General features: G+C 33.7%; 5 protein-coding genes across 5 annotated transcripts; 1 reads left to right on the plus strand and 4 right to left on the minus strand.

Annotated features, from left to right (window-relative positions):
* Positions 1 to 804: 804 nt before the first annotated feature.
* LOC106668157 (WD repeat-containing protein 46) lies at positions 805 to 6,281 on the minus strand. Its single transcript, XM_014396658.2, has 11 exons — positions 5,806 to 6,281; positions 4,018 to 4,140; positions 3,828 to 3,956; positions 3,399 to 3,549; positions 3,205 to 3,340; positions 3,020 to 3,119; positions 2,776 to 2,932; positions 1,479 to 1,626; positions 1,213 to 1,403; positions 1,051 to 1,155; positions 805 to 977 (listed from the first exon to the last, which is right to left on the minus strand). The coding sequence occupies exons 1-11, from the start codon at positions 6,036 to 6,038 to the stop codon at positions 840 to 842; spliced, it is 1,611 nt and encodes a 536-aa protein (XP_014252144.1). The 5' UTR covers positions 6,039 to 6,281; the 3' UTR covers positions 805 to 839.
* A 1,602-nt stretch (positions 6,282 to 7,883) lies between these two features.
* LOC106668159 (E3 ubiquitin-protein ligase KCMF1-like) lies at positions 7,884 to 9,866 on the minus strand. The gene has a single exon (XM_014396661.2). It carries the CDS (start codon positions 9,388 to 9,390, stop codon positions 8,473 to 8,475), a length of 918 nt encoding a protein of 305 aa, XP_014252147.1. The 5' UTR covers positions 9,391 to 9,866; the 3' UTR covers positions 7,884 to 8,472.
* Positions 9,867 to 10,353: 487 nt separating this feature from the next.
* Positions 10,354 to 15,807, plus strand: LOC106668158 (hsp90 co-chaperone Cdc37-like). Its single transcript, XM_014396660.2, has 6 exons — positions 10,354 to 10,658; positions 10,735 to 10,868; positions 14,448 to 14,601; positions 14,676 to 14,951; positions 15,016 to 15,321; positions 15,522 to 15,807. Exons 1-6 carry the CDS (start codon positions 10,626 to 10,628, stop codon positions 15,729 to 15,731), a joined length of 1,113 nt encoding a protein of 370 aa, XP_014252146.1. The 5' UTR covers positions 10,354 to 10,625; the 3' UTR covers positions 15,732 to 15,807.
* A 1,496-nt stretch (positions 15,808 to 17,303) lies between these two features.
* On the minus strand, positions 17,304 to 19,265 carry LOC106673712 (cathepsin D-like). Its single transcript, XM_024228882.1, is given in 10 exon segments — positions 17,304 to 17,498; positions 17,647 to 17,739; positions 17,825 to 17,972; positions 18,034 to 18,159; positions 18,217 to 18,416; positions 18,551 to 18,660; positions 18,731 to 18,804; positions 18,806 to 18,852; positions 18,904 to 19,054; positions 19,174 to 19,265. Coding segments are annotated over 10 exon segments (1,182 nt in total). The 5' UTR covers positions 19,251 to 19,265; the 3' UTR covers positions 17,304 to 17,342.
* A 797-nt stretch (positions 19,266 to 20,062) lies between these two features.
* Positions 20,063 to 22,031, minus strand: LOC106668169 (cathepsin D-like). Its single transcript, XM_024228883.1, has 9 exons — positions 21,919 to 22,031; positions 21,651 to 21,801; positions 21,476 to 21,599; positions 21,286 to 21,404; positions 20,973 to 21,172; positions 20,790 to 20,915; positions 20,584 to 20,728; positions 20,406 to 20,498; positions 20,063 to 20,257 (listed from the first exon to the last, which is right to left on the minus strand). Exons 1-9 carry the CDS (start codon positions 21,984 to 21,986, stop codon positions 20,102 to 20,104), a joined length of 1,182 nt encoding a protein of 393 aa, XP_024084651.1. The 5' UTR covers positions 21,987 to 22,031; the 3' UTR covers positions 20,063 to 20,101.
* Between the last annotated feature and the right edge of the window lie 1,562 nt (positions 22,032 to 23,593).

Here is a 23,593-nt window from a genome sequence, read left to right on the forward strand (position 1 = left end):
GTAGTTATTTTGTGATCAGTCTTCTCAAATTCTAACGTTGATTGAAAAAGGATTGGGGATGAGGCCCAGGCAGATAAACGTAGAACACTATTATTTGTCGAGCTTTCGGTCAAATTTATTGCCAAGGCTACCACTACTTTTGACATTGGTAGTTGTACTTGTCTCAAAGTAACAACTCTCACCCTAATAATATTAGCACCATATTTAAAGGGACTCATAAACATTTTAATTAAATGTTAATGAGTCCCTTTAATTAAATATTGTATTGTTATGTTCCATGTTCCCAGAATATTGCATAAGTTGTAATACTTGCAGTTGCTCGTTTTTTTCTTGTAGTAAAATATTTTAATAAAAATGGTTATAATGGAGTGAGTATAATTTAAAAATCAACTATTGGGAAATATTTTGTCACTTGTAAGAAGGTACTCTAATGTTGCAAACCAACAAAATTTAGCCATATTTTATATAAAATCTAGCTCTAAAGATAGTTATTAACAGATACAATACATACCTGACAATTTCTATTTAATGCACAATATGGTTTCAAAATTATTGGCAAAATAGTTGTATATTTTTGAATCTTCTGTTCAGATTTAATTGAGTGCATCTCGATTTCAACTATGACAGATAATGGACTGTCGGTGACAGCAGAAAAATCTACTCACTAACGGTGTTAACTAAATATGGCTTGTTAGTCGTTCTTCAATGAAACTGAAACAAATTTCTTTACCTGAACCTTTATTTTAAGAGACTGTTAAAATTGAAAACATTCTAAAGTAAACTTTTTTAAATTTAGTTTATTTAAAATAGTTTACAAAATATAACTAAATACACTAAAATCAAACATTTTTTCTTTGTTTCTTTGATTTAAATCTATCCAGTACACCGTGAGATTTTTCAACTTCTTTTTTACTCAAATCTACACCAGCTTCTTTCAGTATTTCTTCTCTAGCAGCTTTGAGTTCCTTATTAAATCCCTGTGAAAAAAATTTGTATCACTAAATTTACCAACTGCACTTACAAAATAAATATTTGCAAAATGTCACTCACCCTCCTTTGATTTTCTCTGACTATCTTCACAACTTTAGCCGCTTTGGCTGTGTTTCTTCTCCTCTTCTTGCGTGGCACAAAATCTATCTTCTGTGGCTTCATGTTCTACAAGGAAAATATATTAAAAACTAATATAAATCAATTTAATATGTTAAAACTTACGAGAATTTGGATTTTAGCATTGATCCTCTCTTTAAGTGTGGGTATGTTGACTTCAGCGATAGAAGAAGGATCAAGGGAGATCAGTTCAGGTTGGATTTTCTCCAACAACGACTTGACCTCGGCCTCTCGTCTCTGGGACTTGGCCTGTAAGGGATTAAGCTCCAAGGCATCAAAGTTAGGCTCTCCCGAACCTAAAATTGCCATTTTTTAAATAATTTTGCATGTAAATATTAAGCTCTTTTTAAAAAACAGAATATTCGACAGACCTGGAACCAGCATGCTTGTGAATCCGCTCTTTGCTCCGATTCCTAATACATCCTCAAAGGGGCAAAATTTTACATGGTTCACTGGCGAATCCAGCTGATGCAGCAAATAAGGTTCAGAGACATCGGCGAGATGGCAATTTTTATAAATCTGAAATGACAAAAGACCTTTAATGATTGTCTACTTTTTATTGACGTAAATTTAATCTGGAACATTTTCCACTTCAGATGGGGAAAGTTGCATCACAAAAAAATGAGTACTTTTGAGAGGCTACTGCATGTACATTTTAAAAGCGACTGTCTAAAATAGCTCATAGTCCATATTCCCCTCATCTGTGCAAGTGCAATTACCTTAATTATTATTTACATTTACATGACATTTACTCTTATGTGAGAGTGTATCTGAAACAGTCGATGGATTTGGACAAAATAAACTTTATTTAGCAACTTAGCATATTAACTTACTTTTAATAGTGGAAACATTTGAACTATAAATTATTTTTTAACGATGTCAAAAAGTGAAAATGCCAAGACAAAAAAAAATTAAATTAAATCTAGTGTGCAACCAACCAAAGGCACTATTGAATGCAGAAAGATCCTGACTATATCGATTAAGAAAGAAAGCCAAATGTAACCACCTCGAAGCATGACAAAATTTATTATGCTGATAAAATTTATCTATTTATCCTAATTTATCCCCTCTACATTGGCGCAGTCTCAAGATATCACTAATGTGACTCTAACAAATGTAGATGATTCAGTGGAGTCAGAAAATATGAATATTAAATATGCACACAGTATAAGTTCTTGCCAATGACACAAGATTGTATGCCACTAAGAATAAATGTTTGTAAAAGCCTTCCTGGAAATTTAATTTGGTATAGCTTGTGTCTGCAGCAGAATTCAATTTCAACGAGATCTTCATTTAGCAAAAAATTAACATATGCAGTATTCATCCATATGTTTAGTGTTCTAATTGACCAAATTACTTATTTCAATTAATTATTCTTTTTATGTAAGGTCTTAATTGAGATGAAAAAGTTAGTGTCATGAGTGGGATTTGAACCCATGACCTTTGGCTCAATATGCTGCTGCTCTAACCACTTGAGCTATGCAGTATTTTTTTCCCCTGCGGCAGTGAAGGCAACGGCATTCAAATTGTGTGGTACATGCCATAAAAGATTCAGGCAAGATACCGTCAATGTGAAATTTTGCTTGACTTGAAAATGACAAGCCCCCAATTTTTTAAAAATTATTTTATTAAACTGACGTTTAAATGTGTAATAATAAGAGAATTTACCTCGACCATGTTACCAATACAGAGCGATAAACACCCTCTCTGACTAAAACATGTCTCTTTAGGCGATCCTCTCAATTTATAATTTTTCAGAGGACCACTGAGAGCTCTCACATCCCACACTTTCATCTCTCTGTTTGCCGATGTAGTCGCCATATATCTATAAAAAATGAATAATAACATAATTTATTCTAAATAATGATCAACTTTGTGCAATATAAAAAAATTGTAAAAAATTAATACATACTTTCCACTCTGATCAATGGATATGGTCTGAACACCTGTACTGTGACATAACATTTGCGCCAGTGGCTTATTATTCATAGGACTCCACATAGAAACCACACCTACACGTGTAAAAAAAATAAATAATAATAATAATAATTGAATTTTGTTTTTAAAAGAAGATAAAAGAGTTTACATCTTTTATACCATTGGAATGGCCGACACATAGCACAGCGTTATACGGGTTTTGCGTCATCACTGAAAGCCTTCCTTTAAACGTATTCCAAGTGTTGACCATTTTTCCAATTGACACGTCCAACCAGCACAAAAAACCGTCTTCGTTCTTTAATTTAAATTTTATCAGATATATTAATTTACCAAATAAATTCATTTAAACTTACACATGTTGCAAGAAGGAAATGATATGGTAAAAATTCCATCTTAAGAACTCTATACAGTTGTTTTAAGCAGTGAAGCTCAATTCCTTGATTGTCATAAATGTAAACCCAGTTTTTTTGAGCGACCGCAAACATCATCTCGTTGTGAAGCCATCTAAACAATCGTTTTGAATCAAAGAGATTGAGTATAAAACAACTTAACTTACTGAATCCTTTCTTTAAAAAGATTGTTCCTACTCACAGTAAGTTGTTTTCCAATGATCCGGATTTCGAGCCCTTAGCTCATCATCAGGTTGTAGAAATCCTTCAACCTGATGATGAGCTAAGGGCTCGAAATCCAGATCGTTGGAAAACAACTTACTGTGAGTAGGAACTATAATTTTTAAAAAACGATTGAACACCGCACTCACTCCATCATTTCTATTAACTTACTGAATGTCGAAAACTTCTTCCATGACGTTTAATTCACAATGGAGACGCTTGGTAACCCAGTCGAAAGCGGCTACATGGCCTTTTCTACCTCCGATCAGCAAATGCCGGCCATTCCTTGTGTAATCTATTCTAAAAAATGATACAAGTTTAATTGCGAAAATCCTAGAGCAAGTAAAGACCGTTTTTGTACCTATACGGTCCGAAAGGAATGTCAAGTTCAAAGAACTTTGTGGCACTCAATATGTCGGTATTTTTTGCTATTTGATGTTGTGATACTGTTTTTGTCGTTTCGCCTTCATCATATTCTATAAATCTAAAATCAAAATTACATTATACATTTACAAAATAAAATAAAGATTTATAATGGCATATTAAAACCTATAGACTATAGTACAAAACTTTGGGGGTGTGCTAAAAGAAGCAATGCAAACATAATACAATGGTTCCAACTGAACTAGTTCCAGTTCTACGAAATATTAAGTTTTATTTCAAATTGCTACTGCCAGACTGGGGCACCATTACTCTTTTTGCTCTTGTTAACCCTTTTTGACTTTTCTGTTTTCTCTGCTGATTAATAATGTTCTTAAAAATACATTTCACTTTAGTTAATTAAATCACGCTAATAATCCAAACCGAATCGAAACCTCAACATTGGTCCTCCGGGCCGGATGGTACCTGCAAGCACAATTGAATCCGGAAGTCAGTTAAGTGGTTTATCCATTTTCTCCTCTATCCAGTAAACCCGAACCTCTATTTGACTACTGTGTACAGTTCTTCAATATGCAAAGTAATTATTCACAAATCGTGAGATGCGGTCTGGTGTGATGTAGGTTTCAGAAAAACATTTTCTTTATTGTGCCAATGTTTCGCTCTTTATTGAGATCATCTTCAGGGCCTGGTATTTACAAACATTGTTTAAATTTAACAAATACATGTAGGATGTGGAAAAAAGTGAATTTATACGGAAAAATATATTTTTTATATTCAATCAAAGTATTTCTACTCACTCAAAGTGTTTGTCTTTTGTGTAATTGTGCCATTCTTGCGTGTCGTGTTGAGAGTGCCAGTGAGATATTGCTGTTTTGTGTTTATATATGTTGGATTTTGAAGGGGGTGGGGAAGGAAGTCAGTATAGTAAAGACATTTTTGTATAAGGCGTCGGCGTCTTTAAGGTGAAAAGAGCCGATGAAGGGAAAAAAAAATGTTGGTAATGATTCGGCCATATTATCCTTTCAGGATTATATAGAAAGGGATAAATAGGAAAAGGAAAGCTAAATTGTTGAAAGATTAGACTATGTGAAAAATGTTTGATGTGTGGAATGTGATGAGATGATATATGTATGTTATCTATATTGAATTTTATTAATAATATACGTAGCTGCGACTGAGTTTACATGTATCTGTTCTGTAATTGATGCTGTGTGTATCTCTAATATGCAAAAGTTTATTAAGGTATTTCATGTTTGATTAATTAGGATATTCAGTTAAATACTTTAATAATTTGTAATTCGTTTACTCGTTAACTGTTAAATTTAATATCATTCTTAAAATACTGTCCACTTTAGTTTAGTTAATTAAACCCCTCAAATAATCTGAACCGAATAGAATCCTCAACACGCTCCTTGGTACGTTTGCATTACACACACAGAGATCTGAACATCTATGCTTACAAGCATGAAGGTATGCTTATAAGCACTACCTTCATCTTCAAAACCACCCAAACACCGAGGCCAGCCGCCTTCTACAAAGTCAGCACATTGCAACATGAATGAACAGAAATAAGCCATTTGAATTAGTTCTGTAGAAAGTTATAGGGGAACTCGATAAACTGTGTCTCATTTGACCTGTTTTAATAAGTAAATGTATTAATTAAAATTAAAAATTAAATTAAATAAAAAAAACAGCATACAAGGCCAAAAGTGCAGATTACGAATGCACTTGCATTCTGAAAGTTCTCAGACATGAAATGAAATTTTACCCGGCGTCTTCAGTGAGGAGAATCTCAGTCCTGGCCGCTTGTTTCTCAGCCCATTCGATCGTCTTCTCCTTCCGTAACATTTTCGTCCTCAGAGATTTGTTTTCGACCTCGTTCAATCTCTTCATCCCGGTGCCCCTGGAGTGCTTGGCCAGCACCTTTGGAGGGATTGGGATGCGCTCCTTGTCCCATTTATTTTTCTTTCGAGCCTCCTTCCTCGTCAACTCCCTCGACATAGTTTCTTACAGAATTTACCACGTGTAAACAATTAATCTCAAATCACAAAGGGAAATTACTGGAAAGTTTCATACTGCACGGACAAGGCTTTACAACTGACATGTGAGTACCACGAGTTTTTGTGAGCTGTGAGCTGTTCACTGTTGAATGTGGAAAGTGGAATGTTGATACGGGCGAAATGATGTTTACTATCGATACTTACGATCCCGGATTTTGCAGCCTCAACTTTTGTATGCCCCGGTATAACTTTTTACTAAACCATACATATATTTAGTAGTCATAACTGACCTATTCATTATTTCAATTAATTATACTTTTATGTAAGGTTGTGGTTGAGATAAAAAATACGTCACGATAGCTCAAGTGGTTAGAGCAGCGGCGTATTGAACCGAAGGTCTTGGTTCGAATTCCGCTCGTAACAATAGATTTTCATCTCTACCAAGATTTTAGATAAAAAGTATAATCAATTTACTTTTTTAGTTTATGAATCTTGCTTTGGATTAAAAAATTAGTACTAAAAGAAATATATAATATTAAAGAGTAATATTAAAAGATACTGAAAGAAAGAAAAGAGGGATGAAATAAATATGACAGACTTACTTTGAAAGACGGAAAAGATATTATTAAATCAATTTGAAAGAGCATGAAAGCTCTCTCTCTCTCTCTCTCTCTCTCTCTCTCTCTCTCTCTCTCTCTCTCTCTCTCTCTCTCACTCACTCTCTCTCTCCCTCTCCCTCCTCTCCGAAAGAGAAAATAGAGTTATGGAATAAATATGAAAAACTATTTTTGAAAGAGAGGAAAATAATTATGAAATGAAAATGAAAGACCATGAAAAACCCCTTTGTAAGAGAGAAAAAGTTGTAAAATAAATATGAAAGACTTTTTGAAAGAGAAAAGTTATGAAATCAATATGAAAAAGCATGGGAAAAAAACCTCTGAAAAAAGGGAAACAGTTATGAAATACTCTCTTTGAAAGAAAGAATTTATGAAGTTAATATAAAAGAGCATGAAAAAATCTGAGAGACGAGTTATAAAATGAATATGAGAGCAAGAAAAAAAATGAATTAATTAAAAAAGAATTGAATCAGAGAAAAAGTTATGAAATAAATATGACTGACTCTCTTTGACATAGAGAAAAGAGTTATGAAATTTAATATGAAAAAACTTTAAAAAAAGATTGAAAGAGAGAGGAGAAATTAATATTAAATAGCATGAAAAAATCTAAAAGTAAATATGAATGTCAGATTACAAAGATGTCACAATTCTTCAAATCTAATTTATTTGCATAAGGACATAAATTTTTAGCTTGATAACAGAACAACTTATTTGATTTATAAAAACTTCGTAAGCTTTTCCAACTTTTTTTTTGGAGATACATTTTAAGGCTTTTCCCACCTCCTCTTCAGTGTATTTTCCTAAAATTTGTATACATCAACAATAATAAAATAGGTTTTTAAACATTAGTAGTATTTTAGTGTCAACAGACGACCTTTTTTCTAATATTTAAAAATTTATAGTATTATTGCTAATTTATACAAATTTTAGAAAAATGTGCCAAGCGGGAGACCAAGAGAGCCTCAAAACGCATCTACCTAAAACATAAAAACCTGGAAATGCTTATAACCCAGATGAGGAAAAAAAAGATAAATAAATAATGGAAATAAGCAAGAGAGGCGGGTGCAACTTACTGTTCTTCAAAATTGTATGGCTGTAAATTTTCTGCCAACTGAGGTGTCAGAATTCGCGACAATACTCAAGTTCAAAATAAATTATGTGAATATTTATGTGTATGGATAATGAAGAAAAACAGTTATTTGTATAAATTTATTATCACAACAAATTTTATTCATTTGTGAAAAATACACTTTTAATGACAAAGTATCGGTATACATTTTCAGGACAAACAATTACAAGCTGATAATGTAATTTATTTTTTTATTTTTTCAAAAACTTTTTATAACCAAGCTGAAGTTCATGAACTTTAATCATTCTTTTTTTAATAGTAGAGTAATAAGTCGAAAAACAAAACAAAAAACTGTCAACCAAGAATGTTTATCATTTACTTTATTAAAAGTTAAAATATTTGTCACAATTGATGGTACGATTGTTCAACATTTTGTTACACCCACAAGATATTAATTCCTATATTTTTCAGTCCTTTCATTTTATTTTTCCTTCAAAAAGAAACATTTCGAATTGAAGGTCTCTAATGTATTCACAGCATCATTTATGTTGAATTAAACTTATCTTTTTCTTTAAAAAAAAAAATTAGATTTTATATTACAAGAATATTAAAAGAATTGTCTGATATTTCAAACAACTCAAGTACACTTTTTTAATATAAAAAATCTTAATGATAGAAGAAGCCATAGATTAGGCTCCTGAAGAAAAAAAAAAAAAAATTAAAAAATAATTTGGTTTTTTACTTTTGTCTTAGGGTTTTTGAAACAGGTCATCATGCCCGTATGATCCGTTTCTAGGCAAACTTTTGAGGTTAAACGGTTGGGCAGAATTGACTGAACTGGGGTTGCAGATAGTCGAAAGCATGACCTGTTGCATGAACAGGCTTCTTGCCGAGAGATTTTCATCTATCTTTTCCAGTTCAACTTTTTTCCCCGATGTGTTTTTGGATTGTTTGATCAATACAAATTTCGATGCATCCCCGGAGGCGTTCTGGGCAGGAGATTTGCGTGGTGGGACGACGGGGACGATAAAGTCTTCGAGGCGTTGGTCTCCTCTCCCGAGCTGTTGTCGGAGCTGGGATCTCTCAGTCTGGCCGGGGCCTACGTGAGAGCGGAACTGTTGACTCCTCCTGGAACGGGCAAGTTGGGAAAGTATCTCTGAGAGAGGATCAAAGTTGTGACGAGAAGTGGCAGAAGAGGCGGATCTAGTGGGACGTCTGCCTCTTGATGACTGGTTGCGAAAATCATCGACGAATACCGTGTCTCCGTGCTCCCTGGTGAGGTGGCCCGCATAATCGTCTGTCACTGCATGAGGGTCACCAAATGGCATTGCGACGCATATCGGGCACACAACTTCTATCGACGCATCGTCATGGTCCACTACGGCGTGTTCCACCAGGAGCGTCTCTGTGAATCCCAACTTACCGCAAATTGAACAAGTGAAAGACTGTGGCCTGGGCATCGGTTCGCCACCATAATACAGATCATAATCAGCCTGGGTGACTATGCACTGGAACGGATGGTCCGCAGGGTGGTTTGTGACCGTCGTGCCCATGTCGTAACACGTCAAGCACAAATCGTAATCCGAACATCTCAAACACTTGAAACGCTTTTCCTTGAAGTTATTTTTAGAACAAAAGTCACAGGAGACCCCTTCATGACGTGACATATTTTGAAGAAGGCGAAGAATTTATTTATAAAGCTACGCCTAATTTGTGTTCAATCAACTCACTCTCCGTCCGAACCTCAGACATCGAATCACACACCGGTACTGAAAAACAACGAATGTTTATTTATCACAGGAAAACAACAACGAACAACCCTCTCTCAACAACTTCTCAGTACATACAACCCTATGTTTGGCACGTGTCCATTCTTGTTAAAACGACTAAAAAGGTTAACCTTCTACTTCGCACTTCGCAGACTGCTGTGGATGATCGAACAACTATCGTACTATCGTATGCTTTCCCAGACATTACACTTATCTGACCGTTATCATTTTATGCTTTAACCAAAAAAACGAAAAAAACCTTTACATTTGTACAACCGTACTGTGTACGCACGTATTCTCAACAAAGTGACAATATCTGTTATATTATTATATCAACACAGATATTTAAATAGACTCACGGTCAATTATTTTTATAACAAATTATTTTCTTATAATAATTAATTAATGTAGAAAAAAATGGATCAATAAAATTAATCGATATTTTCTTTTTTAATCGTGCACTAACGAAAATGACATTTATTATTATTTAAAGCCGAATTTAAAGGAACAATTAGTTTTTGTGCCTTTATTAAGCCTCTTGTTGTTAATTAAAAATGTATATTTTTGAAAATAATATAATGTGAAAGTACTGGAAAAATTTAGCATGTACAAGCGTGTGGAATCCAGTGAAAGCCGTGTTAATTTTTTTCACCGGTCAAAAGTTGCAAATGTTAATTTATTTTGACTTATTTCAAGAAGTAAAACACGTGTCGAAATAAAATTGATTAAATTTTCTCTTATGAAAAGTTTGTGCTGAACTGTGTCCAAATTTATTTGTAGTGGATTTTCTCAAACGGTTTTTATGAAAAGTAATAAATATTTTAATAATGAGTAATTATGTTTTTTTATGTTGATTAGAAGTAGTTAATTTTGTGAATTGGTTGGTTTTTTTGAATCTCCCTCCTCAGATCGGTGTCGTCGCATTTTGGGCGGAGTGGGTCGCGCCGGTCGCCGGTGTGTGTTGTTTAGGCCGTCGAACGTGCTAGAACGTTGTCCCTTCTCGTTGTTTTTTTTCGTTGTCGAGTAAAAAGATTTACAAAGAGGCCGAGGATCGGCTTTATGCGAGTCTTTTGGGAAGCGCGCCGAACTTCGTCGGAACCGTAAATCGCAGTTGACGACAAAAATAATAAAAAATGGTCGATTACAGCAAATGGAAGAACATTGAAGTACGTACTTTTTACTTTTTGTTCGACTTACAATCTAACACTTTTGAATGTTTTTCATTATTTTTGAATTTGCCAGATTTCCGACGACGAAGACGAGACCCATCCCAACATCGACACGCCGTCGCTCTTCAGATGGAAACATCAGGCGAGGATTCAGCGAATGGAAGAAGCCAAAAAGGAGAGAGAAGAGTTGGAAAAAAATAAAGAATTGTACGTTGTCATCTCAAATTTTCAAGCTCTATAGGTTTTCAAAATTTCCAATTAAAATACCAATCACGCATCACAATTGCATCAAAAATAGATGTCCATCCCTAAAGCCAGGATTCCACTGCGCGCAACTGTTTAGTCAAACTTGTCTCGCGGCCAGGACTGTGAAACCGTTGGCATGAGGATGTTTCGGGGTGGGCCAACCGGTTGTCGGTTTTTTAGTGTGCACCAAAATGTTTCACGTTGTTTGTTTTGCTCTGGGTAAACACTTTGCTCAAGTATGAGAATGAATCAGGAGTGCATTCAACTTATCCAAATGTATCAGAGCTACCGATTTTTGTAAATGCCATTGATAAAACTCATTAGGAAAAGAGCAAGAGAGAGGATGCAAGGAAGGAAATTAGCATCAAAATGGTACAAACTGTCGGTGCTCTTAAAGCAAAGATGAAAACTAATGGGGTATTAAGGAGTGAAAAATCAAGGGTAAAGTTTCTAACAACCATTGATGGGTTCTACTGCTATATCCCTGTTATAAATGGCATGATTGTCTCACGCAAACTGATGGCTCACCTTGTTTCGCCACTACACTGTGAAATGTTTTGCCCCATGGAAATGACTAACCTGAGATGGTGTTTTGAAACAGTTGGGCAAGTGACCTAACTAATGTCAATTTGGTTGTTTGGGTGGTTTCGGCAGTACTCAAATATTTTTTAAAAATCAACTTTAATTGTTAGGCATTATGGATAAACCCAATATGTATTTAGTAGTCATAATTGACCGTATGAATTATTTAAATTAATTATACTTTTTATCTAAGGTGTGGTTGAAAAAGCTTGTGTCACTAGAATAAGTATGTACATTGTATATAGGAGAGGACCAAGGATAAATAAATTGTATCTAAGTCCAGAAAGAGTAGGGTATATGATTAAGAACTATCTTACACCTTGGTTCTAAATAAATTAAAGCATATTTTACAAATAAACACAGCAGGTCCCTGATTTTTATTTAATATATTTTCCAAGAAACACGATCTATTTCTTTTGTTTATTCTGTATCTAAATTCAGGAAGAGTAGGGTATATGCTTAAGAACTATCTTACGCCTTCGTTCTCTCTAGTGATACAAAGATAACATATGTACATTACTTCCTGTCTCCAAGGTTGGAAATTCAAGTTAAATAGTTTAGAATGTACTTTAGACATCTTATTTATATCTGTAAAATAGCTCTGTAATTATTCATTTGTTTGTAGAAAGGGTGAAATTTAGAGGAATCTATTTGTTTCCTTAAATTCAAGTATACTCAATTTTTTAAGGTCTGAAACAGCGGATTGAAAATATTAATTCTGGGGCTGGGGTTATTTTAATTTTTTGATGGTGACTATCCTGATTTTGTGGACTCCATAATAAAATGATGGGTAGGCAATAAATTTTCTTTCCCATATTCGGCTATTGTGGAAAAGACAAATTATTTCTCAATTTATTTTTTATTGATTATTTAGAGATAGTGAGATGCGGTCTGGTGTGATTTAGGTTTAGAAAAACATTTTCTTTATCATGCCAATGTTTCAATCTTTATTGAGACCATCTTCATAGAATCCCATGTTGTTCTTCTTTCTTCTTGTGTAGAAATTAACAGTCACTAAATACTACACATTTCGACACAAGAAGACTGAAGAACAACATGGGGTTCTATGAACAGATATAAATTATACATGGGCAACAAGCAAAGAGGATTCTGAAGGATATCACTACCAATGAAAAGAAACTAGCATCTGCAATCAACCAGAGAACTTTCTTTTTGTTGAAATGCAGGCAAAACAAGGCACTGAATAAGATTGAAACATTGGCGTTCTAATCATCACACCAGACCGGAACTCACAATCTCTAAATAATCATTAACTAATGGTCACTAAATACTACATATATTCTTAAATATTAATAACCATTCAGAAACCCATTTCCTGTCTTTATCATCTCCTTTGTAATTAAGTAGGTAAGACGATTGTTTCCCGATACTGTTTTTGCAATAAATAACATGTGTTTTAAGTGTGTACAAAAACAAGGGTTCTATACCTTTTTCTAGATATAGAGTATAATTTGGCATAATTACTTGGCAATCTTAGTAGTCTCTTTATTGAGAACCACTGGATTCACATCCTCAAACGACTTACTGCCCAACACCTGATCTGCGTAACAAGTGTGCTTCTTGAAACACCCTCAAAGATTGTATCTTTTTATATCTCAAAGTTTATATCTTTTTGTGATAATATTTATATAACTATCTTTGCTACTTTAGCTTTTTCCGTAAAATGATGCTTATAATTTAATACGGGAGTTATAGATATCCCTAAGTACTATCTTACTTACCACTCTATTTCTTCTATTTTTAAAAACCATTTTTCTTTACAAGCCTGCCTCCATTCTTTTTTTATTGAGTAAGCAACGAGGACAATATCATCAGCATATAGGGCTTTTATTACTGCCTCCTCTGCATGTCAATCCCCCCTCCCAAGTAACACCTCATTTAGGCAGCAAGAAAATAAAAGTGAACTCAATAACAACCCTGTTTCAGACCAGTACTTGTTACAAACAAAAACAACCCTGTTTCAGACCAGTACTTGTTACAAACCAATTAGATAATTTTTCAACATCCCAAACAGTTCAATAGGTGTTGTTACACGTAGGTTTTAAAATAAATAAATTATCATATAATTTTGCATATCCAAATTAGAGTATAAAAAATAATTAAAATGCTCTGTTCGGTTATAAAATATTAAAATAAAGACATAAACTTGGGTAAAATCGTAATCGAGATAGCTTTGGAAATTTTTAACCCTCAGAGTGTTTTTGTGTGTTGGTGTTTTTCAAAAAAAGCTCTTTTGTATGTCAGGTTTAAATGCAGGGTCACTAGATTTGAACCCTGGATTTTTACTTTTCAGAGATGAGCGCCATGTCAAAGTCTTAACCATTGCGTCCACTGACACCCCTTCTTTTAGTTTAAAATAAAAACTGACAAATGTTATATGATCTTGTGAAAAATTATACAACACTTTCTAAATGTTATTTACGTTAGAAGTGGGAGGAATATATATATATATGTTATATACGAGTATAAACATTGTGTTAAATAAATAATGTGATAACAATGCTAGGATGCAGGTGTTGCTCCTAGAATTGTCATCAGCACTCTCTCCCACTCTAGAAATTTCATANTAATTTATCTTTTAATACGTATAAACAAGAAATACATACAAATAGAGATCACATTCATAAACAGTGTTTTTAATTGAGCTCGCAGAAAAAATTATGATACAAAAATTTTTTCTGTGAGCTCTATTTGAATTTGATCTCAAAGCTCTATTTTGTGAATGTGATCTCTATTTGTATGTATTTCTTGTTTATACGTATTAAAAGATAAATTAATAATCCCAATGGTACATCACAACAAAAACTGACTGTTTGTTTATTATTTTACTTTTTATAATTGTCAAATTGTATAAGCAATTATTTTATTAATATAATTTTATTAAAATCATCATTTTGAACAGTGTGAAGCAAAGAAAAATAATTTGTACCATTGCAGGAATCAAAAGCATTTAAAAGAAGTGAGGGAAAAGTTAGCTAAAGGTCCTGATGAAGGATTAGATATCTCAGTTTTAAAAGCCTCACTGGAAGAATTGGAAAAGACTAAAGAAAAATTAAAAAAAGCAGAGGAAGATCTAAATGCAAAAGAAAGAGTAAGTTCTTTTAGCAAATAAATTCTTATTCATACATGTGCGATTAGTGGTATATTTAACAATAAATCTTTAAGATAACACCATGGAATGTAGATACTATTAGTCAGCCTGGATTCACAAAAACTTTAATAAATAAACCTCCACCGAGGAAAAACGAAGAGTTATCAGAGGAAGAAAGAGAGAAACGTATGCAAGCCTTTATAAAAGAAAATGAGAAACAGTTGAAAGAATACGGAATGTTAAGAAAATACGATGACAGCAAGAAGTTTTTGCAAGATCATCCACATCTTGTTTGTGAGGACACTGCAAATTATCTCGTCATCTGGTGCATAAACCTTGAAATGGAAGATGTAATTGAATTAAATTATTCTATAACACTGCTTCAAGCATATAATTAAAAACATATTGTTTTAGAAACAAATGCTGTCCCAGCATGTTGCACATCAGTGCATTTGCATGCAGTACATTCTCGAATTGGCCAAGCAGCTCGATGTCGATCCTAGAGCATGTGTGAGCTCATTTTTCACAAAAATCCAAATATGTGATGAAGACTATAAGGCAAGCTTTGAAGATGAACTGGCTTCCTTCATTGAGCGGGTCAAGAGGAGAGCGAAGGAAAAGCTTGAGAATGCAATAAAAGAGCAAGAAATGGAGGAACGACAGGCCAGGCTCGGCCCGGGTGGTCTTGATCCGGTTGAAGTTTTTGATACTTTACCTCAGGTAATTTGTGTATATTTTGTTTGATATTAAATTTAAATATTAAAACTCTTTAATGTCTAATATAAGCCTTTACATTAATTTTTTTGTGCTTTATCTTTAAATGAACAACTAATAATTATCAAAATTCATTATAGATATTTACTTTTTTAATTGAAAAAATTTGTTAAAATTGAACTAATTAAAAAAGGTTAAATTTTCAGGTTTTAAAAGATTGTTTTGAAAAACAAGATATTCCAATGTTGCAAAAGGCAATTGCCGAAATGCCCCAAGAAGACGCTGCTTACCATATGAAACGTTGCATCGATTCTGGTCTTTGGATACCAGAAAAAGACAAAAAAGAGGACAAAACTGAAGATAAGAATAACGATGACACATACGAAAAGTGTTCATCTACAACCTCCGAGAACTAAAATTTAATTTTAAGAACATGTAAATGAAATGCTGATTTTTGCAAGATGTCTCCATATTGCATATCAACTTTCTTTTTTTTTTAACTATCAGTGTTCTGTTAAGCCTTGCTTCTTCTTTTTTTTTTTTTTTTTTTTTTTTTTTATTTGCCATGTAGTTATGCTGTAACTGCAATTGTTGGTTCGGTTCCATGTTTATATCATTTTTTTTTTTTTTTTTAATCTTGGGAGAATATTCACATCTTATTATGAATTCACTTATTTTAAGTAATTTGTAATTTGTTTAAACATTGTACATTATAAAATTACCAATAAAAAAAAGCAGACTACATTATGAACTATTTTTATTTATACCATTAAAATAAAACCAAAAGTTCTGTAGATTCATTCAAAGGCTTGTAGCAGCATTTAAAGATACAATTATTCTTTAAATGACTGGCTACAGCTTAATTTAGCGTTACAGTTTAATTTATGTAAATTCCTTAAGCAGAAGGTCAAAATATGAATTTATGTACATTTTTCTCCCTCCAAATCCACCAATCATAATACACTTCCCTCCTTTTTTCTCAAAAACCCATGCCTTCCAGCCCTCTTCTCATTCAGCTCTCGGAGCAAGCACACCTTTTATTGCCCTATCTCCCTAAAGTGTTGCGCCATAGTAATTCACCTCCGTGTAAGATCGCCGCTTCTTAAAGTTTTCCTCGCCTCGTGAATCCCTATGGATCCCCCTTCAAATCGCCATACGATTGTCACCGCGTCATCCCATCTCCCGACTGCATGGTCCACAAACCTATCATCGCCAGTTTCCCTTAATATATCATCTCTTTCTTCCATCTATCATCATTATAATCCCGCGAACGAATCCCTTTCATTATCCCCGAAGACTCGATGATCTCACTGGCTACTACCTGGATTGCATCGTCTCATTCTCATCGCCACTGGATTGCATCGTCTCACTCTCATCGCCACTGGATTGCATATGCCGCTGCAAGAACCAGGTCGGTACACTGGCTTAAGCACCGCTGAACAACGCACGATATCGCATTTAGGAAGCATTCATCACTTTTCAGTCTTCATCGCCTTCAGAGGGATTTATCGCCTTCAGATCTCCAATATGATCATCGGCCATCTTGTAAGCCATAGAAAATTCATTAAACAGTGAGTCTTCAATTACTCCTTTTGTTCATTATTAGTTCCTTCATTTAACCATTCCTAAAATAGCATCCCTTTTTCCTTCTTCCATTCCCGTTGGTGCCGAAACAATCTTCTTATTAACTTCAACTCCTCTCTCCGGCGGTGTTCGTCGGCGCCATTTTGAATTTGGCTGCTGGCGAACACCTTCCTTATATTTGTTAATTTTATACATAAGTTGACATTTAAAATGTTAAAATATATTTGATTTACTATAGATGAATACAGGCACATATTCCATACTGTTCCAATACCCTGTTAGATTACAGATTGTTTTTTAGTATTTGTAATTAAAACAAAGGGGTAAAAATGACTATTTTCAAGTTATACTGAAGGCAAATCAATTATTTTAAGGTTTTAATTGTTGGAAATAAAACAAATAAATAAATAAATTGTTCCTTTATTAATAAACATGGAAATCATTCAGGCTTTGAGTTGAGCGAAACCAACTTGTTCATTCTTCACGTCGTACACCGAGTAGAATTTTCCCAAGAAAACATCTCCAAGGATCCAATCGACCATCGGGAGATCTAGTCCCATAAATCCAGAGAGGCATACTGTCTGTCCCAAAAGTGAAAACTGAAACAACATTTGTTTTATAAATATTAAAAATTATCCAATTTGTTTAAATATATATATATATAATTTTTTTTTCCCAAGGGTGAACTATGAGGTTATATGAACCCTCGGGAAGTCGGTCTTATCACAATGATATACATTATTGTACCTTAAGGACATAATCATTCCCTTCTAATACAAAATCCCTTCCATCAAGAACGAATGTTACAGGTGGGAGTTTGTCAACTGTTTCGCATTCAACCTGTTATTTAAAAACATCTATTTAATAGATATGATAAATAGATTACACTTTCAATTTTTGTTCTAAGGAGTTTTATCATACTTACGACAGCAATACCACCAAAACTGAGTAGACCAACTTTGGCATTAATAGCTTCAACTTCTTTTGTAGGGCCAATAAGCAACGAGGTACCGGTGTCTGCTACTGCCTGACATCCATTGCAGAAAGTGGTGTTACTTCCGCCAAGTGAAACTCTAATAACGTATATTAATTTTTAAGAAAATTTCAATTATCACTTTGTAAATGTTGACATACTTGTCCATATTAAATTGCCAGTAAGCCTTCTTTGACAGTTTTAAGTAATGAAGGGATTCTGTGTGGAAAAGCTCTTCGTTAACACCTCCAAGGAAAAGTTCACCACCTTTTTCAGCAGTTGGATCTCTGTCGGACAACATGAATGTAATATTACTCTAGATTTTTTGCAGTTTGACAATTCACCTGTTCAGATAGGATGAGAAAACTCCTTCTTCGAGGGAAAGTTGGTCTACCATGTTGAAAAATGGAGGAGTGACATTTTTGACCGCGAGCCTTGGAAAAGCCATACCCATGATGCCATCAAACTGGGTAAACACAAAAGTGAGCCCGGGTAAAGATACTGCTTCGGCAAAAGTTTGGTTCATGACCTTCACTCCTCCCACCTAAATTGTTTTTACATTTTAACATTCATGCTATTGCAATGAACTCTAATATAATTTTTTTTTTTTTGCACGTTGGAAAGAAATGTATTCTATGAAAGAAACAGTGTAGTAGAACTGTAGTCCTTTAAACTTACTTCCAAAACATCTGTTGAAAGAAATCCTTTCATATTGCCTGAGACATAAGCCAATTCAATATTTGTGTCATTCTTGACATACGTTGTAAATTTTGCACTGTTGTGAATCCCTTGAATAAAAGAAACAGGCATATATTAAAGTTGAGTTTTAAAGTATCCTCATTTGTTTTAATAACTTACAACAAGCAAGGTTGAAGAAGCCGCACTTATGTGATGGGACCCATAAATTAGGAGAGCCAGTGTCAAAAAGGACTGAAAGTTTGTGGCGGTGTGCCTAACGATACTTCACCGTAGTATTGGGCCTATGAAAAATTTATTTATTGCATGACATATAAATTTGTAAGCTCTCTTACATTCATGTAGTTTGAGAATGATGTGACTGCACCAGCATTCCCTGCGTATTTTTCCGCAGCCTGAAACGTATGGCCCAACCTCCAAGCTTTAATCTCATTCTGGAAAACCGAAAGCTCTCTCAGGTTCTTGTGGATTTTTTTCAAGGGTACTCTGAAACATGTAAATAAAACTTTAACTTAAATAATAAAACTATCAGCTTATGTTAAGATTCGATTAAAGTTGTAATTTCACTAATGTCGGTTGTGACAATGAAAATTTCAACAACTCACCTCACGAAGGCTTGAGAGCCCTCATTTAGGAGAAAGGCTCCGGCAAGAAACAGTACAGGGTCCTCATTATGATTCATGAACTACGGTTTAATGGATCTTTTATAACGGATTTTGAACAACTTCACTCTTGTAATCTGTTGAGATTAGATAAGTTGATATTCATCAATAGTCATAATATAATTTAAAAATACTTTTTTTACAGCATAATGGTACAACTCAATATTTCATGAATATAGGAGTGACCAAGTTGTAAAAAAAAAATCCATTTTGGGTTTTACCTATCCTGAGGTTGAGACAATTTGTAATTCATCACCTAATTATAAGCAATTAATAAGCATGTTATTTATGCTCATCTTATTTAACTCTGCCCTTTTCAGCCTTCAGCTAAAAGCTGAAGAGAGCTTTTTTTTACAAAAAGTTACTTTGTAGTTGTTTGTACTGAATACTATAAATGTATATATAATATATATAAATTTTCTAAATGTTTTTTTAGATAAGATTTTGCTAAATTTTTGTATCATAATTTTTTCTGCCTTTTCTGACTGAAGAAAAATTAAGTACTGATACTGATTGTAATATTTCTGCACCCTAAATGTAAATGTTATGAAAAAATTTTTTCTTTCAAATCATTCCTATAATGGATTTTCACCTTCCTTATATTTGTTAATTTTATACATAAGTTGACATTTAAAATGTTAAAAAATATTTGATTTACTACAGATGATTACAGGCATACATTCCATACTGTTCCAATACCCTGTTAGATTACAGATTATTTTTTATTTGTATTTGTAATTAAAACAAAGGGGTAAAAATGACTATTTTCAAGTTATACTGAAGGCAAATCAATTATTTTAAGGTTTTAATTGTTGGAAATAAAACAAATAAATAAATAAATTGTTCCTTTATTAATAAACATGGAAATCATTCAGGCTTTGAGTTGAGCGAAACCAACTTGTTCATTCTTCACGTCGTACACCGAGTAGAATTTTCCCAAGAAAACATCTCCAAGGATCCAATCGACCATCGGGAGATCTAGTCCCATAAATCCAGAGAGGCATACTGTCTGTCCCAAAAGTGAAAACTGAAACAACATTTGTTTTATAAATATTAAAAATTATCCAATTTGTTTAAATATATATATATATAATTTTTTTTTCCCAAGGGTGAACTATGAGGTTATATGAACCCTCGGGAAGTCGGTCTTATCACAATGATATACATTATTGTACCTTAAGGACATAATCATTCCCTTCTAATACAAAATCCATTCCATCAAGAACAAATGTTACAGGTGGGAGTTTGTCAACTGTTTCGCATTCAACCTGTTATTTAGAAACATCTATTTAATAGATATGATAAATAGATTACACTTTCAATTTTTGTTCTAAGGTGTTTTATCATACTTACAACAATACTGCCAAAACTGAGTAGTCCAACTTTGGCATTAATAGCTTCAACTTCTTTTGTAGGGCCAATAAGCAACGAGATACCGGTGTCTGCTACTGCCTGGCATCCATTGCAGAAAGTGGTGTTACTTCCACCAAGTGAAACTCTAATAACGTATATTTATTTTTAAGAAAATTTCAATTATCAGTTTGTATATGTTGACATACTTGTCCATATTAAATTGCCAGTAAGCCTTCTTTGACAGTTTTAAGTAATGAAGGGATTCTGTGTGGAAAAGCTCTTCGTTAACACCTCCAAGGAAAAGTTCACCACCTTTTTCAGCAGTTGGATCTCTGTCGGACAACATGAATGTAATATTACTCTAGATTTTTTGCAGTTTGACAATTCACCTGTTCAGATAGAATGAGAAAACTCCTTCTTCGAGGGAAAGTTGGTCTACCATGTTGAAAAATGGAGGAGTGACATTTTTGACAGCGAGCCTTGGAAAAGCCATACCCATGATACCATCAAACTGGGCAAACACAAAAGTGAGCCCGGGTAAAGAGACTGCTTCGGCAAAAGTTTGGTTCATGACCTTCACTCCTCCCACCTAAATCGTTTTTACATTTTAACATTCATGCTATTGCAATTGTTTTGCACGTTGGAAAGACATGCATTCTATGGAAGAAACAGTGTAGTAGAACTGTAGCCCTTTAAACTTACTTCCAAAACATCTGTTGAAAGAAATCCTTTCATACTACCGGAGACATAAGCCAATTCAATATTTGTGTCATTCTTGACATACGTTGTAGATTTTGCACTGTTGTAGTTGTTGTGAACCCCTTGAATAAAACGAAACAGGCATATATTAAAGTTGAGTTTTAAAGTATCCACTTTTGTTTTAATAACTTACAACAAGCAAGGTTGAAGAAGCCGCACTTATGTGATGGGACCCATAAATTAGAAGAGCCAGTGTCAAAAATGACTTTGAAAGTTTGTGGCGGTGTGCCTAATGATACTTCACCGTAGTATTGGGCCTATGAAAAATTTATTTATTTCATGACATATAAATTTGTAAGCTCTCTTACATTCATGTAGTTTGAGAGTGATGTGACTGCACCAGCATTCGCTGCGTATTTTCCCGCAGCTTGAAACGTATGGCCCAACCTCCAAGCTTTAATCTCATTCTGGAAATCCGAAAGCTCTCTCAGGTTCTTGTGGATTTTTTTCAAGGGTACTCTGAAACGTAAATAAAACTTTAACTTAACTAGTAAAACTATCAGCTTATGTTAAGATTCGATTAAAGTTGTAATTTCATTAATGTCAGTTGTGACAATGAAAATTTCAACAACTCACCTCACAAAGGCTTGAGAGCCCTCATATAGGAGAAAGGCTCCAACAAGAAACAGGCACAGGGTCCTCATTATGATTCATGAACCACGGTTTAATGGATCTTTTATAACGGATTTTGAACGACTTCACTCTTGTAATCTGATGAGATTAGATAAGTTGATATTAACTGTCATCAATAGTCAGAAATTAATTAATACTTTTTTTACAGCATAATGATGCAACTCAATATTTCATGAATATAGAGTGGCCAAGTTTTAAATAGAAATCCATTTTGGGTTTTCCCTATCCTGATGTTGAAACAATTTGTAATTCATTATCTAATTATAAGCAATTTATAAGCATGTTATTTATGCTCATCTTATTTAACTCTGTCCTATTCAGTCTTCAGATAAAAGCTGAAGAGAGGTTTTTTTTTTACAAAAGGTACTTTGTAGTTTGTACTGAATACTTGCTGTAAAAATTGTTAAAGCTAATTAAGAATTGATCCAAATGCCTGTTTTTAACTGCTACAGTGTAAAAAAGCATTCATCAAAAGCACATAAATTTAAATTAATTTATGTTGTTTTGCGTTTTCTAGCCATTTATTAAAACTTGATAAGGTTAATTAAAATGTAAATACTTGGTGAACTCAGTGTTTAACATTTAATTTAAATGTTAACATTTAAAACATTTTAAAACTCAGAGTTCATAAAAGATGTTATTTTAATAAACCTCATCAGTCTACAATAAACGGGTGGAAAACTACAAAAATATATTAACCACAACACACGTACAACATATATTATGTAATACTGATAGACAAAATTAACGCACCACCCTTAAAGTTTAATGTATTTAGGTTTATTAATATTTTGCATACTAAAAATAGATTTGGATGTAAAAACAAGACATTTAAAAAGAATATGTTTATTAACTAATACTAAAAAAATATTTAGTAAAGAAAATTCAAAAACAAATAAAAAAGTTAAAAAAAAATTTTTTTGTCCCCTTTAATACCTTGTTACAACCTCTGGTACAAATAACGTTCATTAAATGCTTTTGCATTCCTTGGAAAATATTTCTGGTAAAATTCTGAGGGATTATTTCCATTCATCAAGAACAGCCATTTCCAAATCTTCTAGGGTATTAGGATTGAGTTTCACCGTACTACTCATCGCTTAAGTTGGTCCCAAATGTGTTTGTTTGGGTTCAAATCTGAATTTCGAGCTGGCCACACCAAGCACTCAATTCTAACCTCATTCAGGTAGTCTTCCACAGTACGTGCTTTATTTGGGCCTGGCATTACCCTGCTTTACCAAGAATCTCTCACCTATCAAATAGCACTACAAATTCTTTGATTATGCTTTGCAACCTCTGTGAAGTTAGAGATCTTCCTCACACAACAAACAATTCAGTGCAGGTGTCCAAGGAAATACCACCCTAGAACATCAATCACCCACCATGGAATGCCACCTGAGGAATCATATAACCTTTCTCCTGAGTGTCTCCATATGAAATTTGAAATGGCCCATCTGAAATTTGAGGCCAACAATCAGCTCATTGTACAGAGAACTCAACCCCAATCTTCCAATGTCCACTTTACATATTTACATGCAAATTGAAGCTTGGCCGTTTTTTTAGCTCTGGTAAGAAGTCTACGAGCCGGATGCCCGGACTTGAGGTTATTTTCATTGAGCCG

Source organism: Cimex lectularius, unplaced genomic scaffold, assembly GCF_000648675.2.
Source record: "Cimex lectularius strain Harlan isolate CLEC.00 unplaced genomic scaffold, Clec_2.1 scaffold349, whole genome shotgun sequence".
NCBI lineage: Eukaryota > Metazoa > Arthropoda > Insecta > Hemiptera > Cimicidae > Cimex > Cimex lectularius.

Bases quoted from the DNA above. Each gene is read 5' to 3' on its own strand.
- LOC106668157 (XM_014396658.2), bottom strand. From the start codon at position 6,038: ATGTCGAGGGAGTTGACGAGGAAGGAGGCTCGAAAGAAAAATAAATGG. The intron at 3,550-3,827 runs GTAAGTTAATAG...ACGATTGTTTAG, and splicing joins GAAGAAGTTTTCGACATTCA to ATGGCTTCACAACGAGATGA. The intron at 1,627-2,775 runs GTAAATTCTCTT...TTGTCATTTCAG, and splicing joins GTATTGGTAACATGGTCGAG to ATTTATAAAAATTGCCATCT.
- LOC106668169 (XM_024228883.1), bottom strand. From the start codon at position 21,986: ATGAGGACCCTGTGCCTGTTTCTTGTTGGAGCCTTTCTCCTATATGAG. The intron at 21,802-21,918 runs GTGAGTTGTTGA...TTTACGTTTCAG, and splicing joins GGCTCTCAAGCCTTTGTGAG to AGTACCCTTGAAAAAAATCC. The intron at 21,600-21,650 runs GTAAGAGAGCTT...AATTTTTCATAG, and splicing joins CACTCTCAAACTACATGAAT to GCCCAATACTACGGTGAAGT.
- LOC106668158 (XM_014396660.2), top strand. From the start codon at position 10,626: ATGGTCGATTACAGCAAATGGAAGAACATTGAA. The intron at 14,602-14,675 runs GTAAGTTCTTTT...TAAATCTTTAAG, and splicing joins ATCTAAATGCAAAAGAAAGA to ATAACACCATGGAATGTAGA. The intron at 14,952-15,015 runs GTAATTGAATTA...ATATTGTTTTAG, and splicing joins TAAACCTTGAAATGGAAGAT to AAACAAATGCTGTCCCAGCA.
- LOC106668159 (XM_014396661.2), bottom strand. From the start codon at position 9,390: ATGTCACGTCATGAAGGGGTCTCCTGTGACTTTTGTTCTAAAAATAAC.